The sequence below is a fragment of the Lagopus muta genome, chromosome 1 (assembly GCF_023343835.1).
Source record: "Lagopus muta isolate bLagMut1 chromosome 1, bLagMut1 primary, whole genome shotgun sequence".
Classification (NCBI taxonomy): domain Eukaryota; kingdom Metazoa; phylum Chordata; class Aves; order Galliformes; family Phasianidae; genus Lagopus; species Lagopus muta.
In genome coordinates this window covers 9,308,834-9,333,930 of record NC_064433.1, presented here as the reverse complement: position 1 = coordinate 9,333,930, position 25,097 = coordinate 9,308,834, and the positions used below count along the sequence as shown (strand labels likewise).

Here is a 25,097-nt window from a genome sequence, read left to right as displayed (position 1 = left end):
GGCAAGTGTCTATAAGATGTTCTAACAATTTAGCAATTTTTCAGCAACTTTAATTCCCACTTTACTATGGCTGACACTTTTTTGTTTTTCTTTTGTCTTGGGTTTGTTAATAAAATGATGCATTTAACTCAGCAGTCAGACTTCAACTTTAAATAGCATTCTCAGTAGCTATGGCCTGATATTGAGGTGGGTTGTGTAAGTGCATACTGAAGGTTCTGTAAGAGGCTTGCTAAATTCCTCTCACAACTTTATACTACTGAAATTAATGGATTTTCTCATCTTCACATTGACATCCTAAAAAAAAAAAAAAAAAAAAAAATCCATTTTCCTTAGAAAAGAAGATATATACAGGATAGATGCCTCTGAGTTGTAAAACCTGTTACAACACAAATGAAAATGTAAAAGCTGATAAAAAGGCCGGTTCTCAAATCACTAGCTAGCTCTTGACTTTTTATACTTATGAAATCAAATTTGAAGTGCAGCATACAGAGTGAAGGCCGTTAAGGTAATGTCTGGAGGATAAATCATTCGGAGTTTTGGACATGTGGAGGAGAAAGATCTGTGGGATTTTGGTCTAACCCTTGGCTAGAGATAAGACATTCGGGTCAATATATTTCAGACTAGAGGGAGTTATCAAAATAATCTATTTTGACATATACCAGAACATAGGGCAAATAATTTGGCTTCAGGCCTTGATGCCTTCTTGAATTCAGAAAGCCAACAGCCTATGAGAATGATAATGTCTTAGGCCCTATTTGGTACTCTGTATACTCTGTTTTAAGTTATATATGGACACATTTAAAGATATTTTAACAAGTAGTATGTTGGTGGGCATATGTGACGCACAACATGGGTTGAAGGAACATTTTTTATCTTGTATCTTGTTCTTTGCCCATTAGTTTTACGAAATTATCTCCCACAGTTAGGAAGGAACACAATTTATTTCAAAAATTAAGTTGGATGCTAAGAAATAAACTTCTCTTTTCTAGACAATTCAATCCTTTGTTCTAGTTTCCTTTTTATGCACATTCCTCCTTATAGGATGTTGAGAGGAAGAGGAATTATATATTAAATAAAAGCAATTAGCTATTATTTAGAAAACAGTCTATAGATGCATCAGAAAGATATTTGAAATTTACAGAATCCCAGAATGACAGAACCATGAATTTGGCAGGAACTTTTGGATATTTTTTAGTCCAACTAGCCTGCTAAATTGAGTCTTCTACAGAAAGTCACTCAGGGTCATAATCAGATGGATTTTGAATATCTCCAAGGACAGACGCTCCACAGCCTCTCTGTGCAACCATTCTAATACAAGAAAAAAGTGATTTCTTATGGTCAGATAGAATATGGATGTTTCAGTCAGTGCCCATTGCCTCTTGTCCTGTTGTACTGGCTACAAAAGGATATCTGGTTGGATAGCTGTCAACCCTGCATAAATGCTATTGAGTCAAGTCTGCTTCATGCTGACAGAGTAGAAAAGTGAGAGGAAGCATCAGAGAGAACTTGTGGCTGGGCTGGTCCTGTCAACAGAAGTATGAGGGGACATCAGTTAATGTCAGCTGTGAGAGATACAGAAGGACCTGCTGACAGTGTTAGGAACAATGGAGCCTTGGTTTGAATTGAGAATCTATGATGGTAAATGAGTCCTGTGGTGAACTGTTCTTATTGCTATCACATATCAACTCAAAGAGACATGGAATTGAATAATAGGGTCTCTGAACTTTATTTTCATCTCTCAAGGAGAATTTGTTTCAAGACTAAATTTTGGGCTATTTTTGAATTTTATAATATTTGAGGACATTGAGAAGCAGAGTTTTCAGTCAGGTCTATAATCTCCTGTACATTACTAGGTGCCATATTGCCTGGGAGACAAAGAAAAAAGAAAGGAGAATACTTTTCTTTTTTTTTTTTCTTTTTTTTTTTCTTTTTTTCTTTTTTTTTCCCTATTCAGGTGGGGTATCAGAAAAAGGTTCTCACCACACACACACGTCCCACTCTGGTGTAAATGGCATGAGTGCTTGTCTCAGCCTCTAATGCTTTTTCAGTAAAGAAGAAATACACTTTGTTATCGTCATGGTCTTCATTGTCAGGAATCATGTATGAGCCAACAAACTTCGGTTCTTCAAAAGAAAACAAAATTAAATTCAGATAAAGTTCATTAAAACATTTTTTCTTTTTTTTTTTTTTTTATTTTCTTTTCAGTCCTTATAATCAGCTGGTAGCAAAGAAAAATAAAATGGAAGAGTCAGGGACATGTCAGTTGGAGAGTTACCTGAGTGAAACAGGGTGGTAAAAATAGGAAAAAATCAAATTATTTGTGTGTGGATACCTATAGGACATGTGGAATACATTAAAGTAAAACTATTTTTATCACTCTGATTCACAGGTCAATGTGTATGTATGTAAGAAAAAGATCTCTTTCCATTTTTTGTTCTCCAGGGTTTTTCTATTTGAGTTAGGCTAAAACCTGGCAATAATATTCACATAACAATCTCTGGTTCCATACAAATCATGCACAGGAATGCTAACTTTGGAAAAACAGCTAATTTAAAGTTCAGCTAATAATTGTAATATAAACGCATATCTTCCTAGACAGAAGACACATTGTGTATTTTTTTGTCATGAAATAAAATAAAAACCTTCTGAGATTTTCCTGCTTTCACATTTTGCTACAGAGTTGAAGCCTAAGTACTAACTTTGATGTGTGCTCCATAACTTTTAACCCCACATCATGGTAAGCTGTGAATGATTTAAACTCATAGAATCATTGCAAATTTTTTACTAACTCCTTAAATGAGAATGTAATAGTACATGTTAATTACACAGATGTAGTTCATGTAATTAGTACAATTTCTTAAGAAGCAGTTGGTAATATAAATATCTTCTAAGTTCTTGTTCCTTATGAAAAATAGCCACTGTTTTAAGATATGGCTAGAGAATTTTTGCTTGCTAATTTTCTCACGTTTTCCAATATAGATTTAAATACATTACAGATTTAAATGTCAAATATGGTGTAAATTAAAAACGAAGTTTGAGGCACAACACAGAGAATTCTATACTTAAAGGAATTGCAGCTTCCAGAGAGAAAAGCAACTTTACTTCCATATTGAGACATTTATGTTGTTGTTACTGCATGTATAGCTGGTGTTAACACTGAGTTCAGCAAGGATCTAAGTATTGAGCTTACAGTGGATATCATAATATTCCAAACATGCTTTTATAAGATGAATTCAAGTATGATTTCAAATTCATGCAGGAAAAAAACACATAAACTTTTCTCTCTCTTCTGATTCCAGAGAAAACCTTCCTGACATTTGAGAGAAAAAATGTCCTTTCTAGCTATGTTCACTGAAAAGATGAACCACCAGATGAACCACCATAAAATAAAATTATTGAATCTCCTTACCAAACGTTAGCTGCAGTTATGTCACTTCTAGGATGAATTATTGCAAAATTTTTGGAGTGAGAAAAATCCAGAGTCTGGCTCTTAATTGCAAAGCAATTTAAATTCTTTTGAATTCAATTACATTCCATGTTGAAAAGCATGAAGTATTTTCTAAGTAAGTTCTCCAGCATAGGAATTTTCTCAGTGATTTTTCTTGTGCAATAATTTTTTATTTTTCATCTAAATAATCTGCTTTAATTTCTATTTCATTTAACTGTATGATCATTGCATTTTTATTATTTTATGTTGTTGCATAACACCTCTTTAGCACAGAATGTGGTGAAGGTTCAGTTGTTTGATTGCAACATAAAGAGGAAATGACCTCGTATTGAAAAAAAGAGCAGCATGTTCTAATTAAAAATTCTAATCAATTAGAAATGTTTAAAATAGTATTTTAATCATATCTGGAGTCATGAAATAATATGGAACATCCAGAGTACACTTTTAACAGTGAAAAATGGAGGATTTCGAAGTTTCAGTTCTTAAAGCTAATATGTAATCAGAATAAAGCTTTCAGTTTGTTAATTGTAGCAGATTAATGAAAAATTTCATGGGAAAAAAGAAAAAAAAGATATTCTAAAAACATTTATCTCCAATGAGATATACCCATGCAAGGACAATATCATTCAAGTTTCTGGATAAATAGAATTTCTCTAGTCATGCAAAGCACTACTGGTTCCACGTTCCTTCTTCTCCTATTTTCTGTACCTTTCAACAGGCGCTCACTATCTGGTTCTGTTCGGAGTTGTGCCATACGATTCACGGTGCGAAAGACAGCAGCATCTCTTCCCCAGTAGTCACTGTAGAGACCAGTAAAAAGTTCACCACCTGTAGACCACATATAAAACAAATGAAAAACCAAGCAAACAAATGTGATAATTCTCTACTTTATAATGATATAATTTCCTTAAATACTGTGGACATTACATTATAAGCATGGCTCACTATTGTTTGCTCAAAAAGGGATGAGAAAGTGTCAGTAAGTTACATGCAATTTAAAGGTTTATAGTCATTGTTCCTATTAGCACTGTAGAGCTTACAGTTGAAACACTATGAGGTCAACAATTTTTAATTTTGTGACAAAAAGCAATGTCTTTGGAATAGATTTGCACAAAAAATGTGAAAGCATTAAAATGACAACCATATATAGAGCAATAACATCTGTAACATCAAGTGCCTAAACACAATTATCTCACTCTCAATTCAGTTAGTGCCTGGCCCTGAGATACCTACTCTTTATCAGAACCTAAGATTTCACCAGTGATGTGCCCCTGACCCACAGTTCTGAGCACTTATAGATATGAACTTGTCTTGTTAATGAGGAGCAGAGTATTGCTTGGTCCCAGAACTAGATGCGGGGTATATGAGTATTTTAGAGATGGAGTTTTCTCCCTGGTTGGAGAGATAAGAAACTGCACCTGTCACTTTAGAGTTCATTTCTATAAAGAAGCACAAGTTTTATTAGGCTGAGATGCTTTCTCTTTAGACTGCTGGATCTGTTCTACTTTACCTGGGATAGCTACATCTGGCTGTATTTTGCTGGATGAAGTACTTAGGTGGTCAGAGGGCAAGTGAATGGGTGGCTCTTAGAGGTCCCTTCCAACTCTAAGGATTCTATGATTCAATAATTCTGTGATTCTAAATAAGCCTATTTTTCTCTGGCCTAGCAATGACTTGTTTTCATATCTATAAGCTATTCACCAGAGTAGGGACAGGATCTGAGATCTGTACATCAGGTGGCAAATATTTGCTGGCAAAGTTATGAGAGCAGAACAGGGACTGATTTTCAAAAGGGCATTTATGAATTACACAAGTGTAGTGAATTATTGTAAGATATATTGATTGCCAATAACTTGAAAATTTATATATCATTAGATATAAGCACTGAATACATATGCTCAGAAATCTGGCCTATCACTATCTGAGTCAGATATAACAATATTTTTTTTCTATTCATGTGTGTGATTCCCTATAAACTAATCAAGCAGTAAGAGTAATTTACTTCATATCCGTTTGGAATTAGAATATAAATTTCTTAGGCCTAAATTAAAAAGCTGAAAATGTTGGTCACTAGGTGGCATCCTTATGTCAGAAAACAACGCAGCAGGAATCACCCTGCACGAGAAGGAAATTAGTTATTGCCAGTTCTTGGCTTATCTGAGTGGAGATTTCAGTGGCGCAGTTTCCTACTCCTTAAGCAAAACAAATGACTCGTCATTTCAAATAACATTTGCTGGCATTTGTAAACGATTGCAGCAAAAGCAAGAATGTTGCTTGTTGGTCTCCCTCAGTGTGTGAAATTTGTTTATTTTAAGAGATATATATGAATTTAATGGTATAATAACTCTAAATAATTATTCTGAACAGTTTAGAGTAGTTTGGCAGCTGGGGCTGGTTCAGAGACCTCTGCTGAACATAGTTTTCCCCTAGGCTTCGCTTTATGAAGAATGGATATTATCTTGCAAAATACACAGCGGTAATTCAGTGTAAAATATTGCCAAGTGAAATTAAAAGTAAGTATAAATTATAGCACCAGTAGAACTAATGGAAAGCTTTACTTAAAAAAACGACGACAACAACAACAAAAGCACAGAGGTGCTTAAACAGAAGGACACACCAGTATCTGAATAATGTTCCAAGCAAATGTTAGAATCCTAATTAATGAATTACATTAGTCATAAATTCCTCTCTAAGAATTCAACTATATAATTTTTGTTTTCTTCTTATTCAGTTTTTTTGGTAAATTATGTTGATGTATAATAAAAATGAGCCTGTTGTCTTTTCAACACAGTAGGATAATGGGGAAAGTGCATTCATGCAGGCTAGATAATTCTTCACATTTTGCTAGTGATCAGTACTAACTAGCAGTTATACAAATATTCAAAAGATCAGATGGGGAGGCTATTCAATCTATTTGATATAGGTATAAAGTATCTGTATTCATAATTATCTGCTGGTATGTCACCCCACCTTATACTGGGCAAGTTATCACTGATTTTACCTTTGAGATTCCAGGAGAAATAAACTGAAATCTTGGATGGATTTTATTCCACAGAAGATAATTTACAGATACAGACATTAAATCTGATTTTTTATAATGAAGTATTTCTAAGTTAAACATAAGTAACAAGAGTGAACAGAAGGCCTAGAGAGAGAGATGAACAATGTGGCACAAGTGTATTAAGCATAATTCTGAGATCTCACACTTTTTACATTAAGCGGATCTTCTCTTTTTCTGTTCAATAGCTCTCTGCCCATGACTTTTAAGTGAATGCTGTGAATCTTGAACAGTTAGGTTTTTAAAAGCACTGACTATTTCTAGTTTTAGAGACAAGTTGAGGTTGTGTTTTGAAAAATCTTAGCACTATTTCTATTTTTTTCTCCTCTGTTGGTACTACATATCAGCTCACATTTATCTTAGTTGCAAAGTTTGTAGTGCTGCAGATCACTGTTAAGCCAGTGTCTTCCAGGAAAAATCAACTGCAAATTGAGTGATTTCACAGACCATCACCATTCTTCCTCTTTTCCAGAAAAATTATAGCATCAGTGAGGAATTACGTGTACACATACTTGACAAATTAATGGCTACAGTTAAGTTTAACGCATTCTGGTTACACCTGATGAAACAAGAATTAAGTCTTTCTTTTTTTGCCTTATTTAAACAAATAAAAATCTCATATCTCTCAAAACCAAACTGAAAATCACACATATACACACAAAAATAGTTTTAACTCAAGTGATATAGTAGCAGTATCGTGTCCAGATGTGGAGTCCTCAGTACAGGAGAGAAATGGACCTGTTGAAGCATGCCCCGAGGAGGGCCACAAAAATAATCCAAGGGATGGAACACCTCTCCTACGAGGACAGGCTGAGAGAGATAGGGATTAGATGGGACTAGATAACATTTAAAGGCCCCTTCCAACTCCAAGGATTCTATGATTCTATGATATGTACACACTTTTAAACACTTTTATTTTGTTTCAAGCAAGTAAATAAATCAAAATTCTGCAGGGTTTGTTTACAAGGCACCTGTATTTTTTCCATGTTCTTGGATTAAAGAATAAAGCCCATTTTTGTTCAATCAAACCCAATTTTTATCTGAAGCCTAGAATTCCTGGATAACAACCCTTGAATAGACTGATGCCTAAGATATCAGAAACTACAGAAAATGTTGATAAAATGTCAAAGATCATGTAATAGTCTGTGAGCTACACTTCAGTTAAATTATTTTTTCCCCTACTTTTTGTTGCTTAATTAATTATTGGAATGTTGCAGTTATACACCATAGTCATATGCAACAGAATCATAGAATCCTTAGAGTTGGAAGGAACCCTCAAAAGTCATCTAGTCCAGCGCCCCTGCAATGAACAGGGAAGGGACATAAACAGCTAGATCAGGTTGCCCAGGGCCAGATCTAGCTGTGCCTTAAAAGTCCCTAGGGACAGGGCATCCACCACATCTCTGGACAACCTGTTCCAGTGCCTCACCATCCTTACTGTAAAAGATTTTTTCCTTACATCCAACCTAAATCTACTCTGTTTGAGCTTGAAGCCATTTCCACTTATTCTGTCATCACAGACCTTGCTAAAGAGTCTGTCCCCTTCTTTCTCTAGCTCCCCTTCAGATACTGAAAATCCTCTCTCGGGTCACTTCACAGCCTTTTCTCACAGCCCTGCTCTCTCAGCCTGTACTCGTAGGAGAGGTGTTCTATTCCATGGATCATTTTTGTGGCCCTCCTCTGTGCGTGTTTCAAAAGGTCCATGTCTCTCCTGTATTGAGGACTCCCCATCCGGACACAGTACTCCAGGTGAGGCCTCACCAGCACAGAGCAGAGGGGCAGGATCACCTTCCTCACCGTGCTGGTCATGTTTCTTATGATGCAGCCCAGGATATGGTTGGCTTTCTGAGCTGCCAGGCTCATTTACAGCTGGCTCATTTACAGCTTCCTATCCACCAGTATTCCCCGTTTTTGGTTTTTTTTTCAGCAGAGCTGCGCTTAACCCTTTCATCCCCCAGCTTATATTCCTAAAGGGGGTTTCTTTGGCCCAAGCCGGTCTAGGTCAGTGAATTCGAGGTATATTTGCAATCATAAAAAAATATAATTATTTAAAAATGCATCAAATTAATACACAGGACATATATATAAACATACATATACACATAAAGCATTAAGAGTCGTATCCCTTTTCACTGGTTTTAGGTCTACTTACACTTACCTGTTTTTAATCCACATAAAATGGCTTTCGTAACATGTGAATTTAAAGAATATACAAGGCCAAGAGTCTGATTTTGTTCTTGTGTCTGTTAACTGCACTAACTATACAAGGAATAAAGCTACTTTGATCTGAAAATATTATGGATTAAGTACTTTTTTATTTTATTCTCACTGTAATGTCCATACTACATCCTATACAGGGATATGTCCATACTACATCCATCTTACCTTGGGCTCCTATTACTAACAAAGAACTAGTATTTATTGTTTTTAATGTGATGGCTCTACAGCCCATGAACTTCAGTCACTGTTGGAGTTTCTATTTAACAGAAGTTCTCAAACTGTAAGGTAATTTTGAAGTTTTATGTGCTCTATCCATTACCATTTACCGGACTAAGACACATAGATTTTTAGCAAATTTTATTTTTCACTATACCACAAAATCAAAATAAATAAGCAGTTACTTATCCAATAAATGTTCTGACTATATTTACTTTTTCTGTCACTCAACTTTTGTCTTCTGTTCTGAGATAAACTGCTTTATTTTTAGTGCACTGTCTAAAGTAAATTAAAATACACAAGACATTAAGCTGCCCTAGGACTGCAAATAACAGAAACTATCGGAATGGATTTCCTGGATGGAAGGTTTATCATCACTTACTTGTGAAAAATTTGAGGTAGCAAAATATAGGCATAAGCTAATTTCTCAGCTTTCAAGAGGTAGTGTGATCTAAGTTAATCAGTGTGTGTGATCAGATATCAAACAGAGTTATGGCTATTGAAAACAGATGGTAGAGTTCACTACAAATAATTTTATTTTCTTTTTAATAGGTAGTTTACCTAAATGTGCACCTATCTAACATCTGTTTTGTTTCCTGATGGTGACAATAAATTGTTAAAAGTTAATTGTTCATAAATTGGGAAATTCATTACAGGCTACTTTACGATTGGGTCAGATGACACATAATAAAGCTTAAAAGAACATGGATATAGTTTTAAAGTCATGAACTACTGTTTACTTGAAGTGAGGATTTTAACTGAAGTGTTGAGATAGATAAATGAAGAGACACAGCACAATATAGTCTCTTTGCTAATAAGTTAATTTAGCTAAATCTGTTTCTAATAAGGGATGGTGCAAATGATCTTTAAAGCTGAAGAACTTTCAAACTTTTATCAGAAGTAGATAAAGTTTCTTTGTTAGCCTAATCCTCACTGTTAATCAGTAGCTACACAGGTATAAATTGCTGTGTCAATGCAAGTTAGAGCTGTTTCTTACAGAGGTTGAAATAGGTTTTGGGTTGTTTTTATGAAGAAAGAGAAGCTGGAATATGAAAGGCTTTGGTAAAAGTTTTGCTTAATTTTTTTTCAAGGACTTGCACACAACTGAGCATGAATGGAAGAATGAAGGCATCTTTGAAAACAACCTCCAAAGAAAAAATATTTCATACCAACTAAATGAAGTTTTCATGTCCAAGAAAACTGGAGGGTATGAAAAAGAAGGGAATATCCAAGTGTTGGATGGAGGACTGGAAGACCAGTCCTGAGGAGTGCATGGTGCAGTTGACATGTCCTGCCATGGGGTCACAGCCACCATCAGCTGGTACAAGAACTGGGACGAAGGAAGGAGCATCCCTTTCTTTAGAGTGCATTTGGCATTAGAAACATCAGTCTAAGTTTTCAAAAATCAATTAAAAGATTCTTTAATTAAACATGTTTGCATTTCTATCTTTGACCATTTTGAAATGGATATGTACAGAGGTAAAGGATATACAGTCTGTAATTTAAGAAGCAGTGTTAATTCTATTTATTCTGTAAGCTGTATGTTTCTGGTTATTAGAATACAGTAGGATACATGGAAATAACTTCTTTAGGATGTTTTTCTTAACTATTGGGAATATCTAATTCCAATAGAATTATAAATATAAAAAACATGTCAAAGAATGTTGCTTTGTTTTTAAAACACTCTATAATTACTTGAAATAAAATAATTTCCATTGGATCAAGGAAGCCTCTAAATAGTTTTCTCAGGTCCTATTAGCCTTTGTGAAGTGGTAAAAGTTTGTCTGTTTTTTGGATATGTATCACTGATGTGATAAAAATATATTATTTTCCCATGTTAAACTTGCATATTGCAGAACACTTTGTGAGACTGATCTTCTAAGTCTTTGACTGGATGTTCAGAACAGATCACCATTTACAAAAGAAAGGCTTTTTTCATGAATTACTCTTTCAGATAAAACCATGAAGATCCGTAGGACCTCCCATAATCCAGGCACAGTAATGAATAGACCAGAAGCACAACAACTAATCACTAGTCTTGAAATGCTCAGTGGGACAATCTGGCTTCCATTTGAGCAAATAAAATTCACATTGATCTCACAGTAGGAACATGGTCAGGTTAATTTATTTACTTAGTTATGTCTCAGTTAAGATTGAGAAGGACTTCCAAGTTCGTGAGGTTTCAGGCCTACAGCAAATTCCATGGGATAAGCCCTTGTACTCAGGCTGAGCTAAGACTGAAATCTGTTAAAAACTATAGAAACAATTTGGAAATAAGAGTGGAGAAAGGCGTAACAATTGTACGTAATGGATTTTGGAAGGTCAGATAAAATACAATCTAATTTTTCCCTGATTCTTTCATGACTTCCTAAACCAACAACCCAAGAATTTGAGCTGTAATGTTTGATAATGGGAATGAACAATATTTTGATGAATTGCAGCAATCTGAGAGATTTGGTAAATATTCTAATTTGTTGTTTTAAACGAAAAAATAAACCTAGCTTAGAAAAATATGTGTTTGTCACTCATGACCAGTACCTCCTCAGCACCATGGGTGATTTGTAACAATTCAGTTAATGATTAAAAACTTTAGCTGTCTAAAGTTCCAACTCTTATATTTTAAATGAAATGTAAAAATCAGTCCCTCCCTTTTTGTAACCTTGAAAAACTTAAAATTTATTTGATCCTTAGCCTCTCTTTTCTAGCTCTTTCTTTCAATTACTATTCTTTTTGAATGCTCAGTTTTCATTTTATTTGTATTTCCTGAAAATATAAAGCCACTGTGTTACTCTCTAAGTGTATCAAAATTCCACCTTTTACCTGCTGTTCCAGTGTGTTTTTAGCCAATGTACTATAATATTGCCATGTTTGCTTCATCTCACAAAATGTTCTCAGGAACAAATTACAAAGGGAAAAAAAAACACATGGTTTATTGAACTACAACTTCAAAGTTCACAGCCCTACAGTGGTAAACTTTGCAGCAAAGCAATGAGGAACACTAGCTCAGCACAGATATCTGCCACTGCAGGAAATACACTGAATTCTGTTGTTATAATTGTTGATTATATGATCAATAGAAAATCACTTGTTTTCTTAGAAGACAGCACAGAAAAAAATTGTTTCAAATTCAAAAATGCTATACATTATATAAACAGTAAGTGCCTTTTAAAAAATAAATAAATAAATGAAAAAAATTAACATTTACAAGATTACTCAGATTACATCCCAAAAGGTGAAAAATCAGTAAGCTTTGCATATTTATCTCAGTGATGTATAAGGCTAAGCTAGGCATATTGCTTTGCTTTGAAATAAAGTAGGAAATTATTTCTAAAATTATACAATTACTTTTTCAACATCACACATGCCATTTAACCTCTGCTAACTCCACTGAAACATTCTTGCTGGAATGAATGCTGCCTGATATGTAACACAGCAGCACTGTGAGGATTAAGTGTGACGTGGAAAGCAGTGAAAGACTGACAACACCTTGGCATGCTGAAGAAAGATACTCAAAACGATAGATTGACATGACCATGAAGCTTGTGACATAAAGATCATTACCAATTAAGATGGAAGTGAAGGAAGAAGTAGGGTCAAAAGGGCACCTGCCTCGTCCTCTCTCAAATTTGTGCGATTCCAGTTGAAACAGATGATCCTTTAAAAAAAAAAAAAAATCATAGAAAACAGTGTAAGCCCTACAGGCAAATAAAAAAGTCCTCAGAGACCAACTTTAACTTTGTTATATCTTTGTTCTGAATTGAATTCATTAGGGAGAAAATGCAATTACTGTTTTTCACTGATATACTCATAAAAATTATCCGAGTTTCTACAAATCACTGCTGTGTGTGCACTGTCCCAAAAGAATCGTTTAAATATGCAGTAAAACTGTACTTCTTTCATGTCTATGGGAGATGAATATTTCTCTGTCTTTCCCCCAAATTACCTACACTTCAGATAGGAATCTAGCCATGGAATGTATTTTCCCACTTTAAACATTTTTTCCAATGGTTGTTAAAATATATAATGCTGTGTTATCTTCTGTTTTTAGCTTTTACATGTTTACCTATCTTCTTCCTAAAAGTATGCTTAGAAATGTTATAGTTTACATAGCACATGCAACTTCTGCAGAATATAGGCATGAAAAAAACATAGGCAGCTTTGTTAAATTTTGTTTATCAGTCATTACAGGCAGATAAATAATTTGCAATTCAGATTTTCATTTGGATTGCTGCTTTTCTCTCACCTTTTTTAAAAGAACCCAACAAATATTGTCTGAATAAATTATCAAGTGAGAGTACTTTTCAAAAGATTTATATATTAACCCCCACCCCCCAAAAAAACAAAACAAAACAAAACAACAACAAGACAGAAAACACAATCCATATAACAAAATTCAGAGATTTGTGAAGAATAAAAGGGGAAATAGAAAGAAGGCTCACCTACAAAGTCTCCATAAGCCACACAGACATAGAATCATAGAATTGCTCAAGTTGGAATAGACATTACAGATCACCAAGTCCAGCTACTACCCTAATTCTAATGACCCTCCTCTAAATCATGTCCTTGAGCTCCATATCCAAACAGTTTTTAAACACATCCAGGGATGGTGACTCAACCACCTCAGTGGGGAGCCTATTCCAGTGCTCGACCAACTTTTCTGTAAAGAAGTTTTTCCTGATATCACTCTCCCCCCCACCCCGCATGTCCTGCGCTACTTGAGGGCATTTCCCCTTATCCTGCCACCTGTCCCCAATGGGAAAAGACCAACCCCACTCTCACTGTAAGCACCTTTCAGGAACTGGAAGAGAGCAATAAGATCTCCCCTCAGCCTCCATTTCCCCAGACTAAACAGCCTCGGTTCCTTTAGTTACTCCTCATAGGGCATATTCTCCAAGCCCTTCACAAGCCTTGCTGCCCTTCTTTGGATCTGCTCCAGCACCTCAATGTCCTTTCTGAATTGAGGTGCCCAAAACTGAACACAGTACTCGAGGTGAGGCCTCACCAGTGCCAAGTACAAGGGCAGGATGACTTCCCTAGTCCTGCTCACCACACCATTCCTTATACAAGCCAGGATGCCACTGACTTTCTTTGCCACCTAGGCACTCTGCTAGCTCATATCCAATTGACTATCTATCAGTACACCAACATCAACTGTGTGACTGAGAAACTGCAGTAGTCTAGCAGTTTCAGTTTGATGTAAGAGTTTTATTCAAAAGACTAGTGAAATACAGAATTTTATCAAAATATTAGATACATTCAATCTATGTATTCAGCAAACTATCCTCAAATTCATGTTATTCATATACTTTAGCAAATGTTTTGTAAGGATGTTTTGTAAGGCGTAAAATTATTTCTGACAGTGCTCCCAGATCCCCTGGAATTGAGAGGTGAATGTGCCTGGACCTCTTCCTTACAGCAGACATGCCAAAACAGGTCCAGGAGGCTATTTTATGATAAAAGTCATGTTTTATTAGATTGCAAATTAGTACAGCTCAGTGTATCCCAAGGAAATATCTCAATATATCTCAGTACATGTACACTGGAGAAAACAGAAATAAGCAGAAGTTATAAGCAATTTCTTTCCTTTTCTGCTGTGTCCTGATGGCCCTTGCATAATTATTTATATGTACTTTTAGTCCTTATTTCCAGTAGCCAGAAATATGTAGTTTTGGGAGGTACTGAAACCTGAGTATGTCTACTCTTTCTAATTTCTTGTACTTCTCTCCATCTAGACCATTCTCTTCTGTCCACCCATCCCACCGTACATCCTAGAAATCTCTTCCTCTCAGCACCTTCAGGTGCAATTGCCCACAGAGTAAAACTAATACTACTTTCTGATTAAGCACTCCACTCATGGCAGCTATGCTCTCCTGAAACCCTCCTGAAAGAAACATACAATATGCACAGTGAGCAAAGATGCAGAAAGAGTGATCATTGCAAATGATAGAAAGCTGTTAAGATGGCTAGGATTTAAAAAAAAAAAAAAAAAAAAAAGATTATATATACAGGGCAAGTTGTAGAGAATTTGGCATCCACACATTGATGATTAATGGAATATCTGAACGCATTTCATCTAAAGGAATATATTCTTGATTTTTCACAAGCCCCTTCCCTTTAAAGCACTTCTTTGTTTACTTCTTAGATCACAAATGAGCCAAGCTGTTGTATCTATCTTTCATTCCCATCTATCTAAACAATAAGTGGCATTTTTTTCCCTGGGACTTCTGGTGAAAAAGAAAGAATTCCATTAGTTGGGTAGAAATGAGATGCAACCCAGAATACTGGAAAGTAAACCTGTTTCATATCTACTTGAAGTGAAAAAGCCACCCCCAAGATAAAGACAATAAGAAACCACCCTCGAAGTAATGAGTCCTAAAGCCCATGAATTAACCAGGCACTCTCAATCTCACCTCCTCAGAAGCTCCTGTGTTAGCCAAATCCTGGCACATTACCCACAGTAGGGCCTGATGTTGTAGCTGATGTAGCAGAAAATGAAGTAGTATTTTTTTCAGTATATAATTATGAGTAGATACTGGTGTTGCAAGAATACTATTTTTTGCTGTATCAGCTACAATTGCACAGTAACCATTCCCATTCTGCATTTAGACAAATGTCAAACAGTGAAGAAATATTTCTGTGTGTGTGGAAATCTCAACCTCATTCCATGATTTTCAAACATTGCATATCAGTTATTTCTTTAAATCTAAATACTGTAATATTTTGGGTCAACAGTAGAAAAAGAATAGCAAGGAGAAAGTAGGAACAGAAACAAAAACCTTCTGAAAGTACAAAAATGGACCAGGAAGTCATACTTGTAGTAAAATACTCTGTAAAGTAAATGTTCTAAGAAGTTTTGAATGTGTGATGCTATTTATTCTCCAATCACATATAAAAAAATTGTGAAAAAACTTACCTTCTGGAACCTTGACTAAAGTAATTGCTAATGAATTTTGTCAATAAAGAAAAAAGATATTTCTAGATTGCAAGATGTAGAAGTAAGGGGGGGGGGGGGGGGGATAAACAGTTTCAAATTTAAAAGTTTTGTAGACTTAATGCTTTTCATTATTTTTTTCCCACCAGAAAAAAAAAAAGAAAAAAAAGAAAGAAAAAGAAAAATGGAATAACCAATCAAAAGAAAAAGGAAAAATATTGTAGCCGATTAAAGCAAAACATGCTCAAGTATCAAAAATTATCAAGTGATCAGATATGGAAACAAAAATACTGGCAAAAGTTGTGTTATCTATATTTATACTTTAAGGTTTATATTTCTTCCTTTATAGAGAACGATAAGATAAATTCCTTGTTGAAGGGCAATAGATGATCTCACCTTATTATTACAAACTATATTTCCTATTCAGATCTCCCTACGTTAAAACTCCAGTGATTCTCAGACCAGGGAATCTTGGCCCAGTATGGGAGTCTTCCAGAAGATGTGGAAGGATTTTTAGTAACTGTACACCAAAGTTCTGTATGTCAATAAAAAGCTGCTAAGTGTAGCTAACCATTCCCCTGAGAATCAGAACGAAATCAGTGGTGAAGACAAAGATGTTTCTTTTAACATTTATAACATTTATGTATCTAATGCAGTCAACTTTATAACCATGGAATGAAAACATTAGACAGCATGCATGGTGTCCTTTTACTATCTATATTTTAATATGTGGAATTTCTGAATGAGGATTGTAGCTTAAATATATAAAGCCTTGCCAGCAGTGAAAGTAGTTGAAAATCTGGATTTCAACTTAACTTAAAGAAGTTTCTAAGTGGATCTCATCTGTCTCAGTACAGGATGCACATCTCATAAAAGCTTGCAGATGCATGAAACTATTTGAAAAGTCATTGTTAAATGTAATTGGTGACTCCTCCAAGAGACATTTTCCACCTTCATCATTTAGAACAGCATACCAAATATTCCATGGTGGCAGTAAATTATCCCCATCACTGGAACAAGTAACTGAAGATCAGGTGTTAAATGTGTCAGCTTCCACAGAACGCCAATTTAAGTGAAATAAGCGTTACACATTAATAATCAGCTTTGAAGGCTAATACCATAATTCTAAATCTCTTTGCTGTTTGTGACATGGCAGTCCTTTTAGAAATGTCACAAGAAAACTGACAGTTTCATCAAAGGTTACCCAACACAGCAATCCAACTTTGGCAATTTATTTTATGGGTACTTATCAGTAGTTATAATAAAATTAATGCAAACAAACAAACAAACAAACAAAAATCCACAAAAAAACAACAAACAACAAACAAACAAAAAAACAAGCCTATGTGGCAGTGGAGGTGAAATTACAAATTTCTACATCTAGTTTGGAAAAAGTGGTGCACTGGTTTGATTCATGATAACTTTGACCCAGAAAACATTATACACTTTCAAGTATTATTAAAATAATCATGTCATTTAAAAAGAAATAGCAGATATTTCCAAGGGCATCAAGCATTTCACCATTAACTTGACATGAATTGATAATTTTAGACAATGAAGAAGAATGTAGGTCATAAATAATAAAGAAAGAAAAGGTCAATCAGAGCCATTAAAATTTAAATAGAGCATTTAACTTTTGTTGCAGAAAATTGCTTTCTCTCATGCCAAGTATGGCTTTGCTCTGGTTCAAGAAGGCATTTATGCATGTGATTAATTTAAAACATATGCTTACTTCCATTCCTTTCAGCAAAGCACCTAAGCCTATTCTCAGCTTTAATGCAAAGTCTGTATCTTTTAACTAAATCAGGGGCTTAAAAATATAGAGGATTTGATTGGGATTTCCTATGATATTATTTTTATGAGAAGAAATAATTGGATTTTCTGTAAGTGGATTGTTTTCCACTCTTAATTGTTAGTGTTTTCCAGGTAACAAATAAAGTAAAATATATCACAGTGACATTTTAAAAGGAATTTAAAATTGTTTCACAATCTTTTGTTACAATCTTAGCTGTATATTTTCTAGGAGACCTATGCCTTTTGGCTTATTTTATTTATTGTTAAAGAAGTTCATGCTGTTTATACTGTAGAATTGTAAATCATATTTAGAATATTTTGACAGGGCAGATTTGTTTTTTTTTTTGTGAATGTAGTGAATGTAGTTCTTAACACTGTCTATTCTACTTCCTATTATTGTAAGTCACTGGACAAAATTCATTATTAGTATTAAGGATCTCATGATTTTATGATTTTAGAATAAGAATGACATTACATGCAAAGCTATTTCTTATGTTTCATATATTTGGAGACATTTTGAAAGAGTGCTTTTAAAAACTATTGAAAGTTCACCTGCAAATTGTGTCAAATGGAAAATATGTAAAATAGGGGTACATTGCTTGTGAGAAATAATGAAAAAGTTTTTTAGATATGAAACATATAGGGTGTATGAACACCATGAATTCACCTTATTAAATTATAGGGCCTTGCTTGAGGAAGAAGACTGTTGGAAATGGATTGGACACACTGATTTCTTATGGGAAGCACAACCTTATGGACTGCCTGTCTGAACAAGTGAGCTGGTAAAGTGGGAATTCAACAAGGGTTATCAGAAGTGGGGTCTGAAGCCCAGAACAGCAAGTGGACAGGGTACATGAAGGAACGAGATCCAAAAGGGAATTTTAACATTCCTACTCTGGAAAGAGAATGTTCAGAAGTATTCTTTGCTCTTTTGTACACTGGTGAACAAGAGCTGTGAGATTATCTCTTGCTTGCACAGAAATGTCCTCTCACATAGCAATTCCACTGAAGTCTATTGCAGGTTTGCCTTTGTCCTTTATGATAATTACACTGAGACATAAAATAAGGAATATAACTGGATTCACAGATTCCAAGCACACTGTTTAATTTTTTTTTTACTATTACTATCTCAAGCTAAACAATAAAGTAACCGATACGAAAAACTGTGATTTAAAAATTTCCCCAAGTTTTGTACTCAATGAGACACCACTGCAGCTATATTGACAGTTGTAAGTACCAAGGAATTAGTGAAATTTATGAAATCTCCAAGACAGTAACAAGATTTATCCTTGGAAAATAGAATTTCAAGGAATTCAATAGAGCAAATGTGTTATTTATGAACAAAGAAAGCATTTGTTGCCCACAAGTATTTATTCTTTGATTTGTTAAGGCTGTTTTAATCTTACCCTTACACCTTTAAAATCTGGCATTTTGTACAACCATATACAGTTATGAATAGTAACATACATTCTTTGATTCCTTTGGTTAGGTTATGTCAAAATTAGTAACATACTTTAAATATTTTATTTTCAATAAAGGATTTGTAGAGAATTTCACTTGTGCCACTGGATGAATACAGAGAAATTTTGTGAGAACAACAGAAAATGAAGTACAATTCACAGAATACACCTCATCTTAAGTTTTTTTGCACTATAACATTTTTGTTGTAAATACAGATGATATTTTGCAAATACTCTTACCTTGTGTATTATCAAAACATTTTTTTCAGTGCTTTTTTTCCTTGTGTTCTTGCTTATCCATACATTTTTATTTTTACACAGACAGACATGCTATATACATTTTGCAGAGGCTTCTTTTCAGAAAAACAAACCTTTGTGAAAAGATAATCTGAAACATCACAGAACATTTCTGTGAATCAGCAGAAAATGATTCAAATATGTCTCCAAAATGAGCTCTCTACTTCATCATCCTACTTTAATGTGCACATTTCCCTCATCAAGAAGGCACTTGGTGGAAGAGATAAACACTAAAATATATTTTCTTTGCTTACCAATAGAAAATAACACACCTTGTCAGGCCTGAAAAGACTTCTTATGTCATATAGCTTATATGCACTGCAGACTACATGTAGACAAAAAAAAAAAAAAGCAAACATACATTAGCAGTATCTGATAATTACAGTTTCCAATATTATAGGTGTGTCTGATTGGTATAAACCCAACAAAGCATTAATAAAAAGAATTAAAAATCTAAAAGCTGTGGAAAAATAGTCAGTAACATTGAGTTTCTATTAAATATATATATATATTTATATATATATGTTAATAAATTCCTATTGCAAATCGTCAGAACACAGATATGCAGATGAGCAACACTGGGGTGCTCCAGTAATGAAATCACTCTTCATGATGGAAGATCTTCTAAAAAAATTCCAAATGCTAATTTGTAAAAACATTATACATACTGGTTATGTTATTCTGCCTGCTTTCAGAGGATTAATACATTTAAAAATTACACCTTCCATGTTCATTCAATAATATTTTTTATTTTGTGAGACAAATGGGGATACCCTATTAAGGATAGAGTCCTCAAAGAACTTGCTGAAATAGTCAGTTCTCCTCTATTTGACATAATAAAGATTATTTGGGGGTAGCGTTTCTTCTGAGAAACTGTTTTCAATCCTCTTTACTATGCAGTGACATATTGAAAAGATCAAACATCCTATGGGACGAAAGTGCATAAAATATTACAGACATTAAATCCTCCCTACAAATTCACATTTTTTAGATCTATGCCTTTTATTCTACATTTAAATGAGTAAGACACTTTGGGCACCAATGAAAAAAACATGTTTAAAATCTGGAGCTGTGTCAAACTGCTGCCTGGGTTTGCTAAAGGATTAGCAATTTGTAATTTATGTCAAAATATCTACTCTAAAATGACAGAGATAATATATTTCACTGATCTAATTCATGTTAAATACTCTGGCAGTGGAAGAAAACCTGCATATAGAAATCACAAGCATCTATCCTTAACAGTTAGAAGTTATTATATACAACTGATTGAATTTGTCAGAATTTTAGGAGACACAGTTTTGCATAACCTTAGCTGTAAAAGATAAATTCATTAAGATCTTGTGGCATAGAATAAGATAATTAACAACATAATTTAAGATCATATTACAGTAGTATTGTGGTCAGCAGGTATAAAAGTTACAGAAACTTCATAAGGGATCTCTATAATTAAAAGGTTTACATGGAGATGTAGTCTTATAAGTAGGGGCTACAGAATACAAATGCTCAGCAAGAAGCAAAGGAAGTTCAGCGGGGAACTTCTCTTGTCTTTACATAGCTATCCAAGACCTCCATATTCCTCAATTTTGACAGTCTAATCTTATCTGGTGACTGCAAGGGCCATATCAGAGCAAATACAAGATAAATACGCTCTCATCTGATGATTACTAACAATTAGGGGACAAAAGTCATGAAAAAAAACCCAGCAACCTCCCAAGCAGCTAACAGCTGCAACCCCCAGTCAAGTCCTCCCAGCTTCATGGCACTCTGCACAGGGTTGCATGGTATGGAATAACCCATGACCTAATTCTGGCCACATGTCCTGGCTCTGCTCTACCCCCACTGCTGTGCTATAAAGGCAGCAGCTCTTCTTCAACTGGCCTGTTCTTGTTTCTACAACTCAACAACAACCTGACGTTGCTGTTAACATCTATTTGTCTGAAACCAGGATGCGTAGGAAGAGATGGCAGAGACTGGAATGATCTACCTATTCCCATTAAGTTACCACATCGCTGGAATATTTCTTTGTTTTTGATCTAATAGCCTTATTCCCCTGTGTTGATTCCTTTTTTCCTGGCCACCTGTCTTTAAGCTTCCAAAGTACAGGTTAAATACAGTGGAAAATTCATTTCATGTAACTTATCAATTAATAAATTCTGCCAAATTGAACTTAAATTCTATGTGTTGTCATATTTAAGTAGAATCCAAAAATAATGAATGCCACTCCATTTCATAGGTGGAGAGTGCTGTCAAACAAATCTGTTGTCAATTGCAATGTATAAGACTGATAAGAACAATGGTACCGATCCAGAATACTTGGATTTCTCAGGCATTTGACCATATGTAGCTGTTTGATGAAAGAATCTGCACTGTGAAATTCTTAAGGAATATGAACTGCTGGTATATATTAAAATGTAGTTGTTATTAGGTACATAACAATTATTCCTCTTTTACTGAAGATTTCTTTTTGATAGAAAAAAAGATGATTTATTTGTTTGTTTGTTTGTTTATTTGATGAGAGGTCTGGAGCACAAGTCTTATGAGGAGTGCCTGAGGGAACTGGGATTATTTCTTCTAGAGAAAAGGAAGTTTAGAGGTGAACCTTTTGCAATAAGGTTATAGAGAGGTGAGGCTTTGCCTCTTTTCCCAGGTTACTAGAGATAGGATGAGAGGGAATGGCATCAAGTTGCACCAGGAGAGGTTCAGGTTGAATATTAGGAAAAATTTCTTGTCTAAGAGAGCAGTCAGGTGCTGGAATGGGCTGCCTGTGGAGGAGGTTGAGTCACTGTCCCTGGAGGTGTTCAAGAAATGTTAAAATGTGGTGCTAAGGGACATGGTTTTGTGAGGAAATAATCAACAAACAAACAAACAAACAAACGAATAAATAAATAATATTGGTGGTGTGTGGATGGTTGGGCTAAATGATCTTGGAGGTGTTTTCCAACCAATTAAGCATCTCTAGAAATCTTTGTCCATCTTCTTATATGAGACTACTATCTAATTAGGTATCTTAACTCAGTATAAAGTCAAATGGAAATTGAGCTCCAGAGAGTAGCTTTGAATGAAGTTCCAAAATATAAAAATGAGATTTCTCAGTGTGATGCTGTGCCAGGAACTCAGCACTTGAGTCTATGGAGACAGGAATCTCAAACAGAAGTAGGGAAGTGACCTTGCCTCATCAAATAGCTTGTCTGGTTGTAGTGCATGCCCTTCCAGAACACTTAAAAATACTGCAGAGTTCAGAGGAAGGACACAAATATAATTGAGGAATCCTTGTGATAGGAGGATTAAGGAGCTATATTTATTCAGCTTATCAAAAAAGTGAAAAGGTAGCTTGATCTTTGTGTATAGGCACTTATACATGGAAAAGATTTGGAAAAGATAATGAGAGACTTTTCAACTTTGCTATCACAGGCATATCAAGGTTAAATGGCAGGAAGCTGATGTTAGATAAATTTAGCCTTGAGTAACTGGAAGTTTTCTAAGTGAAAGAACAGAGTCGCCATTATTTGGATTATTTTAAATGATAATGCATAATTTCCTGAATGTTTTACTTCAATATTTGGGAGAAATAATCCATTCGGTATGTAACTGACCACACAAAATGTTCTCATTCTGGCCCTTGTCTCTATTTATGATACACCCATAATTATTTATTTATCATTATTTCATAATATATCATAATATTTATATATTATATATATCATAATTATTTATACATCATTATACTTGTGAAGATCTCAGGGGGAGAGATTTTTCTTTTCTTTGTTACCCTTACCAGAGATTCATATACCCAGCCATTCATTAAGATAATTATTACAAGCATATCTCATGAACTTGAATTTCTCACGTAGACATATGCATTGATTGGGAAGGACATTTTTTTGTGCTACAAGACGATGTTTGTCTTTTCAGAAACGGATCAGACTGGCTAGATTTGAAGATGGAGTTGTTCTTTAAACTGGGGCAGAAAATTATTTCATATGTTGCTTGCCTAATTCTTACTCATTTTCTCAGGAATACATAGGTAAGTTGTGAGTTCAGTACAAAATTCTTTTTCAGGTTAAGGATGATGTAGATCTTTGTTTTGTAGTTTTTTCCTGTTATACCAAAGCACTTCTGTTGTTTGCTATGAGCATGGGGGTAATGCCATCTAATAAATTTTCTGCCTTTTGTGATTTTAGGAGGCATTTTCATTTATTTTGAAATACACATTTTTAACTCCAGAACCTGAAGTGTTTTAATTGAAATAAAATGTAGTGCTTCTAGATGTTATATGGTGCAGTTTCGCAGCCTGCAAGGTGATCATTCAGATTAGATGATATAATCATTTCTGGTTTTAAAAAAAAATCCTATGACAGTAGTTTCATTACTTGGCATCACTTTACATACATGGACTCTTGGCAACAGTTTAAAGATAATCTAAATTGTTTCACATGAACTATAGATAACAGCAGCAATAAATAATCAATTTCATAGCATTTATCATTGCAGATTTAATTCCATAAATAGATTGTATTGATAAACATGTTAAGATCTAGGGGATAGGTGTCTAACTGGTGGCTTTTTATCCTTCCAAAAAGGAACACTTCGTCTCTGAGCAAATATTTTCAGTGTAAGAATTTGTCACACATTCTGTGCAATAAGGGACTGACCAACACCCACTTCTGTTTGTGTCAGAGAAGCCAGGTGTTCCTACTCCTTAATCCTCTAAAAGCTGAGAGCTGAGATGAGTAATTGGAAAAAGCATGGAGAGGGAATAACTGAGCAAATCATTTTGTTTTGGTTATAAAAAGATATGTCAGAAACAATATCCTAAAATAATATACATAAATCTGATATAATTTTGTTCCTTACCAACAGGTGAAAGCATTATGATATTACCACGTCATTACCATTATGCCATGTAAAAATTGAACTAAGATATGACTTGAAGATTCTTTCTTAACTTATATGTCAATTTACTTCAGTTTGTTAAAGCAAGAAGCGAGGGGCTTATTTTGCCTCTGTCTGGTGTAAAGTGTATTGCACTGTTGAACCTTACCTTATTTTTGTTCTGAATAGAAAAAGAAGTTTTCTAATTATAAGAAGCAAGAATACGAATACGCAGAATATGCGTTAAGGACACATTGATTGTATCATGCAAAATTTGGGTTGGATGATATCTGACTCTTGCTCTGTTCACACATTCTGAAAAAATGTCATGAGATAAAATTCGTATCTGGATGACTGATAGCCAAATACAGATGCAAGTTTTTCTAATCTGAATGGACTCTTTAACATTTGAAAGTATTTCACAAAGTTAATGTGTTTCATAAAGATAATAAGCTCCCTTACTGGTTGGCAATTGCTTTGTATTTTGTAGACAAAAATATCTAGTACATTCTTGGTAACAGCAGCTTAATTGTTCCTTCTGCAAAGTTAGCACATATTTTCACCCGTTTGTAATTTATTTCTAAATGACAGAAGAATGTTAGTTAATTTGATGAAATGTTTAGAATTTGGAAGAAAACATTCAACAGGGTCAAAGTATTTAGAGAGACAAAAACCCCAAAAAACCCTGCTTGTTACTGTCAATAACTACACTTGTATATTTTTAGAAAGGTAATATCTGGCAACAGCTTTACTAAAATGTACAGCCTGGAAATCCAAAGCAGTATGATTTAGCAGTAATAT

General features: G+C 34.5%; 2 protein-coding genes across 4 annotated transcripts in view; both read right to left on the bottom strand.

The window, feature by feature from the left end:
* LOC125688256 (uncharacterized) overlaps nt 1–25,097 on the bottom strand; it is a 494,473-nt gene that overhangs the window by 334,097 nt on the left and 135,279 nt on the right. The gene's annotated exons all lie outside the window — the stretch shown is intronic.
* SEMA3E (semaphorin 3E) overlaps nt 1–25,097 on the bottom strand; it is a 135,816-nt gene that overhangs the window by 23,630 nt on the left and 87,089 nt on the right. For both annotated transcript variants that reach the window (XM_048934054.1, XM_048934055.1), the window contains exons 5-7: nt 12,504–12,597; nt 4,157–4,276; nt 1,981–2,123 (exon numbers count right to left, since the gene is read on the bottom strand). In XM_048934054.1, the coding sequence (XP_048790011.1) occupies nt 1,981–2,123; nt 4,157–4,276; nt 12,504–12,597 (357 nt within the window). The remainder of the gene's footprint in view (nt 1–1,980; nt 2,124–4,156; nt 4,277–12,503; nt 12,598–25,097) is intronic.